The sequence below is a fragment of the Benincasa hispida genome, chromosome 10 (genome assembly GCF_027475165.1).
Source record: "Benincasa hispida cultivar pf3 chromosome 10, pf3_genome.v1.1, whole genome shotgun sequence".
NCBI classification, from domain to species: Eukaryota; Viridiplantae; Streptophyta; class Magnoliopsida; order Cucurbitales; family Cucurbitaceae; genus Benincasa; species Benincasa hispida.
Genome location: NC_143487.1, coordinates 661,755 through 674,980, shown reverse-complemented (window position 1 = coordinate 674,980; position 13,226 = coordinate 661,755). Strand labels below are relative to the sequence as shown.

The 13,226-nt window shown below is 30.7% G+C and overlaps 1 protein-coding gene and 1 long non-coding RNA gene across 2 annotated transcripts; one reads left to right on the top strand and one right to left on the bottom strand.

The window, feature by feature from the left end:
- Positions 1–429: 429 nt before the first annotated feature.
- On the bottom strand, positions 430–2,107 carry LOC120087951 (xyloglucan endotransglucosylase/hydrolase protein 31-like). The gene is made up of 4 exons (XM_039044975.2): positions 1,873–2,107; positions 1,549–1,649; positions 1,221–1,438; positions 430–1,139 (listed from the first exon to the last, which is right to left on the bottom strand). Exons 1-4 carry the CDS (start codon positions 2,105–2,107, stop codon positions 797–799), a joined length of 897 nt encoding a protein of 298 aa, XP_038900903.1. The 3' UTR covers positions 430–796.
- LOC120087952 (uncharacterized) lies at positions 1,029–2,932 on the top strand. Its single transcript, XR_005484735.2, has 3 exons — positions 1,029–1,169; positions 1,355–1,463; positions 1,575–2,932. It is a non-coding gene; the product is annotated as an uncharacterized LOC120087952 (long non-coding RNA).
- Positions 2,933–13,226: the final 10,294 nt, after the last annotated feature.

Below are 13,226 nucleotides of genomic sequence, written 5' to 3'. Positions count from 1 at the left end.
TAATTTTTTTTTTTAATTTTTGTGTCAAATAATCCTTGAAGCTTCAATATTTTGTTTAATATACATTTATCAATTTATTCAATTTTTTTTAACTTGTTGAACCGAAAACGTAATCAATGTACTTAATTTATTGAAATATGTTAAAGTAATTAGAGCTTATTCTAATTATTATTTTTCTTAACTAGTTATTTCTTGTCAATATTTTACATTTTTTTTCTTTTTTCTTTTTATCAGGTTGGTTGGTGTTTATTTATTCTTTATTTAATTATATTCATATTATTCGATTATATATACAAAATAAAAAAAATTCAATTCAAGCATTTTTGAAAAAAAAATGAAGAATCAAACGAAAATAGCCTTTAAAGCTCTTACAACTTACAAGTTACCTCCATAATATAGCTATAATAACAACTATTTTTTATAGAAACATTTGTCAGGTAACACCCATAATTTACTTTCCCTTTATAATCTTGCATAACAATCATATTATTATTATTTTTAATTTCAAAAAAGAAAAAAAAAAAAAAAAAACAATCATCACATTTTGCTTCACTTTATATAAATATAAAATATATTTTTTTTAGAAATAAAAAACCTTCAACAAACTTCGAATCTTCGTGGGGACTTGGACGCACACGTACTATTGTAATTCCCAAACCTTTTTCATCAAGCTGGACCCATCACAAGACCTCACATCAAACCTTTTTTTTTTTTTTTTTCTCTCACTCTCTTTTTATATATATAATCTTTTTGAAATTTAAAGTTATTTAAAATGTTGACCAATTCTTGTCGGGGTTTAACATTCAGGAATCAGCGTGTGGTCTCTCTTTGGATCATTGCAATAATCATACACCAAGTAATTCCTCTGCACCCACTCCATTGCTTTATATTGTTGTTCGCTCAACCCCCCGGAGCCTGGCCGGCAAGACTCCCCCGCCTCCGCCGTGCAACCGTTTATTTTGAAGTCCCGGTACTTGGACACGAACGGCTGGTAGTGATAATCTGCCTTGTATTTCCCATCCTCTGTCGCCCATTGGGAAGCATCCCATATAGAACCGTAAACCCACATTGGCCTTATTGGGAATGTCGCGTCGTTCCTTCTTATATACCTTCGAATCGGCACGTTGTCTACCAAAAATCTGTGATAGTGGAAGAAATCTGTATATCAAGTGAGTGAATTAGGGGGGAAAATGCAAATTATGTATTCAAATTATACGGACATGATATCTGATGGAGTCCATTGAATGGCGTAATGGTGGAAATTCTGTGTGGGATCAAACCAGAGATGGAACTTCATTTCTCTTCCGATAATGTTTCCATCTCCACTTCCTCTGATGAAGACGTTTGTTTGCAGGGTGTACGGCTTCCCTGGCGTTGTTCCGAGGAATTCGATGTCGATTTCGTCGTGGTTTCCGGGGAAATATTGGTTGTTCGAAAGCTAAATCAGAATAAAGTTGAACAAGGTTAGTTTAGTACTTGATTTGAGTGATTATCATTTATCAAGATTTGGGATGATTCTATATCTTGTTTAATGATAATCATACTAACGTAGAATGATGTGAGAACTCCTGCAGTGTAGCCAGATTGGAGTTTTACAGCAACACCAAAATAACCGGATCGGTACGAGTGCAGGGATTTAAACCCACTACCTGTTCGACGATATTACCCACAGAGAAAAATCAGCCAAAATACAAAATCAGAGACAGTGCGAATATAGTAAAAAATGATGCAGGGAAGCCGCCACAATGTGTTTGTCTCGTAATAACTGTTAGATGTAGATTATAAAATAGAAGTACTTTTACGGGTTGTCTCTCATACATTCCATGGTTATTATGAGTCAGCTACATTGTGTGGTCTCCTTAACTAGTAGACCTGAAGTACTGTCGAGCCAAATGGTTAAGGTGCCTTGGTCATCGAGCCTTTGGTGCTGAGGACCCCAGAGGTTTCTAAAATACCGAGTAAAGCCATTAGATTGAACAGAGGAACTGGGGTAGTAGCCAGGGAAGGGTGGACCCTGAGCAGTAGTGCTACTAGAGGACACTGCAAGAACAAAAACGAGGAAGAAAAGAAAAGCAGCCATGAAATTAGAGCAATAATGTGATAGCATAAGTTGCTGTTTGTTGGAAGCTTTGGCTGGAGGTGTGGGACAGAGAGAATTGAAGAGAAATGGGGTGGGAATTTGGGAATAAATAGAGAAGTTTATGAGATTTCAGGCCCACATTACACAAAAAAAGTTAACACAAATTTGGAGGATTGAAGTAAAATCTGGAGAATGAGATCAGAGGAGCATAATCTTCCCTTCAATTAACCAAAACAAAAAACTTGTCGTGTCATCTGATCTTTCTTCTTCATATCCTGTTGTGTAGCCTAATAAGATTTGCTCCTGCTCTTTGATTCGAAAGTGGACGTAGACTACGGTCGAATCACTATAAATGATATGTGTGATTCTCTCTTCCTTTTTACTCTTTACTTTTGTCTGTACTTGTTCATTTTATTTTAGTCGGAACAGATTGAATTGTTGAGATTGTCACAACATGTTGCTTCTTCAGACTATGGAATGACAAAAACTTGCAAGTTATGTTATGGCCGCTACTCTCATATGTAAAGGCATAGGAAAAGAAGAGTAATAACGTGATTGATGTCACAACAAATGGCCCAAGTTATGCTTTTTGGTGAAACTCTTTAGCAGAAGATAAGGCATGAGAAGCAAGAATTGATTGACGCCAACATTAAAGAAAAAGGTTTCATACTTTCATTGATGGTAATTACTTTCTTGCTTTAATTTTAATGACGTAATTGTGTTGGATAAAATTTGAATATGATAAGATATTTTTTATGAATATGTACTAGTATAGTGCTTCATTTCACTACGTAGATTATGGCCGTATCGTTGATATGATATGATTTGTGAATAAAATCTGTCTTTTTATTATTGCGGCTTTTTTGGCTTTTGTAAGTATTATTGGATCAACAAAGATTGTCATGTTGCTACGTGTAAATGAGACGTTTGGTCACTGTTATTGATTTGTCTCATAAATATTCTCTTTCAATCACAACAATAGGATTTTATTTATCCAAACTAGACATTTTGGAACATTTAGAGCAAAAACTATCTTGATTATACTAATATTCTATAGTAAATACGACTTTAAAACCATCAATGAGCTACCGTCAACACAATTTTTAAATTTTTATTATTATTTGCTATTATTTTTACTATTTTATATTCATAAATTTTTTTTTATTCTTTATTATAATGTTTATTATTTCCTTCCTTTGTATAAAAAATTGAATAAAAAATATTACTTCTTTGATATGTAAACTATTTTGGATTATTTTAGTTTGAAAGAAGTAGGAAATCATAAATAAGAACAATATAAAGTGAGTTTTTAGTTTCTTAATCTTGTTTCTACTCTTCGATTTTTTTTCTTTTTCTTTTGCTCTTTCATTTTATAATAAAAATAAAATCCAAAATATATTTCTATTTCTTGTTTCTAAAATTTAAAATTAAAAACTTTAAATTTTATTGAAATTAGCGAGTTTATGAAAGATGGAAATAAGAAAACATGAATATTTATCAAATGATTGTATTTATCCAAAAGAAAAAAAAATTGAAAAAAAGTAGGAAATCATAAGTAAGAACGCTATAAAGTGAGTTTTTAGTTTCTTAATCTTATTTCTAGTTTTCGAATTTTTTTCTTTTCTTTTCTTCTTTCATTTTATATTGAAAATAAAATCCAAAACATATTTTTATTTCTTGTTTCTAAAATTTAAAATTAAAAAAAATTAAATTTTATTGAAATTAGTGAGTTTATGAGTTTTTTACATTTTCTTTTTTTTTTTAAAATTTGTAGGTGAATTAGCAAAATTAGTAAAAATTATTACAACATTTAACTGATTCTAAGATCCAATTGTTATAAAGTAACTAACAAGTTCTAAGATTTTTTTTTCCAAATACTTGAGTTAGATTTATCATGGACTTCATAAGTTAAAGAAATAACAAAATAACACTTTAATTTATGTTTGTTAAAAAATAGAAAAAGAAACAAGGAAGTTGGTTTTTTTTCCCCAAAACTTATAGTCAATTTCTGAAATGTTTATGATATATATGTATATGAATACTTAACCAAATGTTTATATTTTAAAAAATTAGAAGCAAGTAATAGAAAAAAAAAATGAGATGACCTCTTAGGTATCACAAAAAGATAAGAACGATTTCGTGTGTGAAATCTTATGTGCACACACCTTTATGATCTGAAATTAGATTATGCTTTATATAAATTTATACCTAAGTTAAAATTTATTACTAAAGTAAATTTAATTCAATATGATTAACATATATTTTATTCGGAAGTTCAATCTTCTACTATGTAGTTATACTAAAAAAAAAAAAGTCAAAATTTATTAATTTTAATTGTACTATTAGATACTATCTCGTCTTGAGTGCTACTTTGATACCTAAATTGGTGGGAAGTGACTGTACGGTCTATTGTTATAGGAAACTGAAATTTCATGATATTTAAAAATTTTCAGATTTAAAATTCATGACAATCATTTTCAGTCATTGTATCATCTGTAAAGGTATGTACATTAATGACAATTTTTTAAAAATATCATAATTGGTTTTCTCATGACAATAAAGAATTGTCAACAATGAATAATTATTGACAATTACAAACTGTCATTGTTAAATATATTATGATAGATTATTATTGTCATCAATTGACTAAAATTGACTATTTTTTATAGCGTTATGGACATTGACGACAATTATAAAATGTCAAAAAAGAATATATAGTGTCATTTTTTTCTTGTCAATAATATTTAAATAATGAAAACTATTTTATATTAACAAATGTTCTATCACGATACATTTTTATTGTCATATAATTTCATATTTATGACACTTTTATATTGTCAATAAAATATGTCTTGATAGTTTATCGTTTCTTTAAATCTTCTCATTGCACATATGATTTCCATAATCGACCAATCTTATTTTTAACACAAAATTGATACAAACAAAAATAAGAACTTTCATACATAAGAATAAAGTTGACAATGTTTTTACAAAGAAACTAAATACAAGGAATTATGGAATGTCTTGGGGACAAATACAAACAAACTAATAATCAAACTTGGTAAATTTTTTACAAAGAAACTAAATACAACAAGGTATTGTCACTAGTAACTACATTACAATAAGTTTTGTCACTAACCAAACGTCAAACACTTGCTTGATAGCTTCACCACTTCACTAGGTTCATGCAAGACCTAGTAAAAAACACAACGTTAAACCTTAATCCAACACTGTGAATTAGCCCCAAACTACAACCAAAAATTTCCAAGAGTTATAAACTAGGTTTAATATTTAGAATGAGTTTGAAATAATCAAAGAGAAGCTTGGGCACAAAACTAACAAAACAATCTTAAACCTTAATTCAAACACTCTGTATCGATCCTGAACTACAAGGAGAGAATAAGATTTGAATAACATACCACATTTGCACTGTGAATAAAATATTCTTGACCACTAACCCTAAAAGTCATATGGTACAAAACAGACCTTAAACCTGTAATGATCCGACCCCCTAGGACTTAAGTTAGACCGTTACTAAATACATGCATGCATGGAACTCAAAACGACACTCGGTTATGGCGAAATAAATGCTAATTAAATAAGGTAAGTTTAAAAGACTTCCATTAAATTCAAATATTAAAAAAATAGTAGGGTACCCAGAAATCATAAAGAATAGTAAATAAGTCTGAAAAAAAGTTCTTAAAAGTAAGTTTTAAACATCAAAACTAAAAGTTAAGAGAAACATGAAAAAAACTCTAAATTTCATGATGTGGAAGCGTAAAAACTAGCTCCAATGGCTCGATCACGAATTCCGCTTGTCCATCGCCGGTGCATCTCTACCCTTACCTGAAACAACAACATGATAAAGAATGAGTATAAAACACTCAATAAGTAACCCCACTACTAGGCATCTATGCCCTCTAGATACTCACTTCTGGTGAAATATATAAACTACTCTAGTTCTCATGGGACACACATACACATGAAACAAGAAGGAGACTAAGTCCTATCCTACGTATGCCTACTACCTCTGGTGAATCCCGAAGGAGACACAAACTGGTGAATCCCGAAGGAGACACAAACTGGTGAATCCCGAAGGAGACACAAACTGATGAATCCCAAAGGAAACAAAAACAGGTGAATCCCGAAGGAAACACAAACTGATGAATCCCGAAGGAAACACAAACTGGTGAATCCCAAAGGAAACACAAACTGGTGAATCTTGAAGGAAACATAAAATCTAATGGGCATCTAACTAATCAGTAAGGACATTTACACAGTCTCAACGTCATAATCATCACTGTACAAATCTACGACATACATATAATCTCAACATCATGGCTTTACAACATACACATATACCTCAACATCATGGTTTTATAACATACATATATACCTCAACATCATCAGATCAAATACAACCATGGAAGCACATACCATCTCATACTAGCATTCAAGTGTCTATGTGCATAAATAAATAATTCGGATCTCGTAACAGAACATACTTTAATCATGTTATACTATAAATCTTTCATGTTGTCATCTGCCATAACCTTCATTTAACATGCTAGCATACATCTAATGTCTGGCCTGTGGGCAATTCCAATAGTAAGATTACTTACCTTGATATTAGATCGAACCAAAAAGCAATTGAATCTTTGTGAAATTCTTGAATCCTTAATCAAGCCTAAACATAAACCAAGCTTTAAAATTAATAGTTAAGGCCAAAATCCAAATATCCAAATATAACAAAATATTTCTAGATAACCTTATCTAAGGTGTGGTTCAATTCGAATTTACCTTCCAAACCTCCAATTTTAAGCCCAAATAATTAGCAAACCAAACTAATCTTCATCTTGAATGAAATTCTTGAATCAACCCCCTAATCATAATTTGAAATTAGGCTTACATGATTAAAGTTAGAATCAAATACATACTTCACTACCAATGTCTCAAATAAATTATCCATATGTAGCTTCGTAAAAAAATCACTTCCAAATGACTTTACCAAAATTTCTCAACAACCAAAATTAATCCACAATAGGGTAATCAAAGCATAAAACTTACCAAAACTTGTTAAAACAAACTCCAACTTCACTGATCAACATCTCAATACCTTTACAAACTTGAATCCAAAGTTGAAACACAATGGAAATCAAACAATTGATGCCAAAAGTAAATGAGTATTTAAGAATCAACCGAAAACAAATCCAAACGGTAGAAATCTTACTCAAATCGATAGATCTAGTGACGACAAAAGCGAACGACGCTTGAGCAGTGGTGGACGGAAGCCATGAAAAAGAAACTGATGTGGCAGCTTTGGGCGACGTCGGACAGGCTCACAAACGTGAGGAAGAAAAGGGGGGTGGGGTTTGACTTTTTATTAAAAAAAACAATAATAACAATAATAATAAAACAAAAAAGGAAATAAATATAATTACATTTAATTCTTTTCCGTTTCAAAAGAAAATTAATTCCTGCCATTAATTTCCGATTTGAATTTCAAATTGAATAATTTCACGCCAACAATTAAATTCCCGCACTTATACTTGAATTCCAAAAAATGTCTTCCAATTAATAACAATTATTGAAATTCCAAATAATAAAGTTATTGAAATTACATTATTACTAAAAAAATGTGCGGGGTGTTATATTCTTCCCTCCTCAAAGAACTTTCATCCTTGAAAGTTCATTCTTGAAAAAAAAAAAACTCCGGGGGTGTTACATTCTTCCCTCCTCAAAGAACTTTCGTCTTTGAAAATTCATTCTTGAAAAAGCTTCGGGTACTGGGCCTTCATCTCATCCTCTCGCTCCCAGGTAGCTTCCTTGAACTGGTGATTCTGCCACAGGATTTTCACAAAAGTAATTTCCCGGCGGCGCAATGTTTTTACCTCTCTGACGAGGATCTCTATAGGCTTCTTCTCGTAGCTCAAGTTGTCATTTAACTGTAAGGGCTCGTAGTCAACTACATGGGACGAGTCTGTCACATACTTCCTTAGCATCGAAACATGGAAGACATTATGAACTGAAGACAATGCTCGGGGCAATACCAAATGGTAAGCTACGGGGCCAACTTATTCCAGGACCTCGAAAAGTCTAATGAATCTTGGACTCAACTTTCTCTTCTTTCCAAACCTCAGAATACCTTTCATGGGTGCCACTTTTAAGAACATTTTCACCCGAGTCTCAAATTCCAGGTCCTTACGTCTTACATCGGTGTAGCTCTTCTGTCTGCTCTGAGCTGGTTGCATACGAGCTCTGATCTTCTGTATTGCCTCATTCGTGGTCTGCACTAGCTCAGGACCTAGCAACTTCTTCTCACCAACCTCACCCTGACATACTGAAGACTTGCAACTCTTTTCATATAGAGCTTCAAATTGCAATGTGCCAGTGACAGTCTGATAACTATTATTATATGCGAATTCCATTAAATGCAGGTGAGAGTCCCAACTCCCTGAAAACTCTAGTGCACAAGCGCACAACATATCTTCCAATATTTGGTTCAGATATTCTATTTGACCATCAGTCTATGGGTGAAAAATTGTACCAAAATCCAATCGAGTACCCAATGCTAACTGGAGACTCTTAAAAAAACTAGATGCAAAACGAGGGTCATCGTTTGACATAGCTAAAACTAGTACCAAAAGAGGTGTAACAACCACTTCCATAAATAACTTTGAAACTTAAGATGTTGAAAATCAGCAACGCTTCTACACGTCTGACTTGAGAACTGTGAAAATGGTCATGAAGTTAAGAAAGTCTTATATACTAAAAACATATATCTGAGCCTACCATGTCACAGGGAAAACTTCATATGTGTAGTGAAGAAACTGGTCATACTATATAATGCGTCATCTGAAGATACGTACCAGAATAAATCTAGTCAACTGAAAACTGCTTCTACTCTAGAAGCGCCAACTGTGATGTCTTTCTTAGGGTCTACATGTCTGAGAGTAACTCTGTCTAATTAGATCTCACATTCATGAGAAACTCATTATGAGGCTCTATACTATCATGGGCTATAAAACTTGCTTGAGCCAATCCTCATATTATCCTTTAGCCTTAAAACAATCACATATTATTACTTAGACCCTACTACGGATGAGTCTAAAATTCCATCTGAAAATGAGGTTTTGAAGTCCCTGGAGCTAAAGCATAAGTCAATTGATAACACATTTTCATAACCTCGTAATAACCGTAATTGATCCTTGAAGTCATTTTTTTTAACGATAAAACCTTTTTGATTCATAAGTCCTAGCTTGGATTACTCATACTCCCTAAAGCTAGTTAACTCATTGCCCATGCAAGAGAATACATACTATCTTGTAATGCTCCAATCCCACCTTTTAGTAACATCTTACTATCAACTCAACTTTATTGCCAAGTTTATCCCTTATATCAATGGTTATATTGGAAGATCCAACTTACTTACTTTTGTGCATATACCATTATTGTCTACCTCGAGTTGGATTAATTTCCTCTTTCAATCAAATTGAGGATCTTACTAGTTCATGTTTTGAACTTGCACACTACATCAAAATCCTTTAAATCTTACTAATGCCCTCAATGGTTTACCTCTTAACTAATGAAACCTCAACTTACCATGTCAATAGTTCTTGAATATCTACTGTTACTAGTAACTCCATTTTAGCTTATCCCTTCTCAAACTTTTATTTTGGTAACAGATTCTTGTGTTAAAAAAAGTTCCATACCGATCACCTATGTAAGCTATCTTTCCATCCAACTCATATTCTCTTAAAGTTCCACATGATAATGAGATATTTTTTCTTTTATACCGAAACAAATTCCTTGTAACCCCTCATATCATACCTCCAAACCATATATAACTAGGAGTTTTGAACACATTAAATTTCTTTCTCTTTCCAAAAGAGTAAACTTTCTTGGATATTTTTCTCTCATTCACACTTATCTCTGATAAAACTACTATATTCAAGACACCTCCAACTAATAATAATTATTGAAATTCCAAATAATATAACTGAAATTACATTATTACTAAAAAAATGTGCGGGGTGTTACAAAACCATTGTCGTTTACATTTGTTGTCGATGCACGATGGAGAAGGGGGAGGGATGGAGAGATTGCTGGAGGGATGCCATAGTCCACCTTCAAGTAGTTCTTTTTTCCTGCTGCTGTCGGATGCTGCCACTGCTCCTCATGCTTGTCGAAAGTTGTACAGAAAGGGAGGGAGAGAATTTTGAATTTTGACTGCTACATTAACATCATTGTTGTATTTTGACTTTGTTTTTTTTTCATTTATTAATTTTAGTTGATATTCACTTAATCAAGATATTTTAAATTAATGTTTCTCTCAAATTTTATTTATTTTTTTCTATATTTCTAGCTGAAGATTGATTGTTTTTCATTGAGATCTCAAGTATATGTTGGTATTATACTAAAAAATTTAATTATATATCGCATATGCCTTGATTTATTTTTTTGTGTGTTTATAAATATACTGAAAAATATAAATATACCCCGTATATATTGTTTAGTATATAAGACGAAATATTGTACAAATTCTCTTGTTCATGCACTTATCAAGTACACCCGAATTTATTTCTAGAAAATTATCCCCTTTTTTTCTACTTCAAAACTTCTTGTGATTTTTGCTTTAGGATAACAAATTTTCAGATTTTTTGTGAAATTTTCCTTAATTTTGAAAGGAAAACTATTTTGAAAAGTTTGTAATAGCAAGAAACTTTTCTTATATGCTTCTTTTGGTATTAATATTATTATCTACAATTTTTTTTAAGTGAATAGTTAGGAGAGCATAAAAATAGATTGGCCAGACTTTTGTGTAAACAATAGCTCATTAGACTATTCGTGTAAAAAAACAGACAAGTTTAAACAATTATATAATTAAACATATTTATTTAGGCTACGCGTGTAGAAGCCCAAGATATAAAAAATAACAATTCTATAATTTATACTATGAACAATTTAGGTCTCGCTTAATAACAATTTTATTTTTCACTTTTTGAAATTTATGCTCGTTTTCTCTTAAATTCTATAATTTATATTATGATTTTTTAATATATATATATATTTTTTTTAGAAATACTTAAATTCTTAGTCATATTCTAAATAAATAAATAATTTTCTTAGAACTATTTTTAATTAATTTTTAAAATTTAGCTTGTTTTTTAAAACATTGGTAAAAAACGAATAACGAAATAAAGAAACTTCTACGTAAAAGTAATATTTATAAGCTTAATTATAAAAAATAAAGGATCAAATACTTATCGATTGAGACTTTGAAAAACTGGGGTTGAAAATTAGTAGTACAATTTAAAAAAAAACATTTGAAATTAAACTGAATGATTGTATTGGTTAAGTGCATAGCTCTAAGTAGTTTAATTTGACTAAAAAATGTTAGGTCCACACCAAATTGTGGACAAAAAATCCTTAAAAACAACTTTTGGCTCATTATACATATCAAACTCTTGCTCTTCAAACCCCAACTTACATTACCATTTTGGTTAATTATAATTTAATAGTTACAATTACTAAAAAGAATAGTAAGACAAAAAAAAAAAAACCCGACTATTTATTAATTAATATACATGAATCTTAAAAGGATAAGAATTAAGAAACTTTGAAATGAAATGTGAACTATATATTATTAAATATTTGATTTTTGGAATCGAATATTAAAAATGAAAATGAAGGTTTTGTCTTTATTTCTTTTTATAAAGATTATTTATATTAGAAGTTGGAAGGCACAAAATTAAAGAACTTTGTTTACTAAAAGAAAGGAATAGGTAAAGGAAGGGATGGATGTAATGTTGTGCCGACAATTTTGATGTCTTAGAAGAAACGAGAGTGTGTTGAAAATGTGGCTGTGAGTTATTTTAATTACTTGTCACGTCCATTTCCATTTTATTAGGTCTTATCATCTCATGGAAATTATCTTTACTCCATAATTTTGAAATTATAGACTCAAATTTGTACATTGCTATACATTTCATTTTGAAAATTATTACTAATCCTTTGCCAAAATAATAATAATAATAATATTAATAAATTTTAATAAACGTTTCAATTATATTCCTAGATTTTCAGTCCATCCATATAATTGTCAAATCAAGCTATTAAAACAAAGAAGATATACATTTATTATAATTTCTAACTATAAATCATACATCACTTAATTTTTTCTATATCAGAAATTTAAATCGTTTGCACTATATTTGTTGAACTAAAAAAGTAATTTAAAGATAAGTCAACTTAAGTATAGCTTAATTTGTTGAGACTTTGATAATCGTCTTTATTAGTCGTAAGTGCATTTCAATGAATTTTGTAACTTCTTCGATGGAATCTAACTATGATTGGTTGATGTGCTTGAATAAGTTTCCATTTGCCATAAGAGAGAGATGATCTCAATTGCTAAATTTAGAAAGGAAGTTAATTTATGACTACTATTGAAATGGAAAGTAATTAAATAAAAACTAAAGCACTAAAACTAAGTTTTCAGCACTTTAACTAAACTTAATATTAAGAAGAAACTTGCAAGTCACACATGATGAATATTCCAGAAAAAAAACAAAAAAAACTATATAAACATCCATCTTTGTTAGAGAAAAAGTAAATGGAGGGCTGTTCTTGCTTATTAGAGGAGTTGCACATTTTCCTAAACCACACTAAACTTACATTTTATAAAACTTTTGATTTTAATGAAAGCTTTTGTCTCATGTCCCAAACAAATCTTTGGAAAGAACTAGATCAGAATTAACTTATTTCTTCCTTTCAAGTTACAATAATCCTCTCCACTGCACAAAAAATTCCATCAAATAACAAAATATGTCCATTCTAAATGATAGCAAAAATGCAAACAATTTTGGGAATGGGATAGGATTAGGTAGTTTTTGAGGTGCCCACATCACATCTCTTTTACTTTTTGGAACCAATTGCATATTTTGTCCATTACCAACAGCAAATGAAACCGTAGTAATCAATTGGAGTTGACTCTGCAATCAAAATGTAGTAGACATTTGTATATTGATTTCAACAATAAAAATATATGATTTAAATACTATTTTAGTCTCTATACTATTCGTTTTAGTTCTTTTTGGTTGTTTATTTTGGTCATATATTTTTAACTTGGGTTTATTTTGATCTTTGT

What these genes read in the sequence shown, in the direction of transcription:
- LOC120087951 (XM_039044975.2), bottom strand. Translation starts at nt 2,107, where the DNA reads ATGCTATCACATTATTGCTCTAATTTCATGGCTGCTTTTCTTTTCTTC. An exon ending in TTGGCTCGACAGTACTTCAG is followed by an intron (nt 1,650 to 1,872) that starts GTCTACTAGTTA and finishes ATCGTCGAACAG; the next exon opens with GTAGTGGGTTTAAATCCCTG. An exon ending in GAGTTCTCACATCATTCTAC is followed by an intron (nt 1,439 to 1,548) that starts GTTAGTATGATT and finishes ATTCTGATTTAG; the next exon opens with CTTTCGAACAACCAATATTT.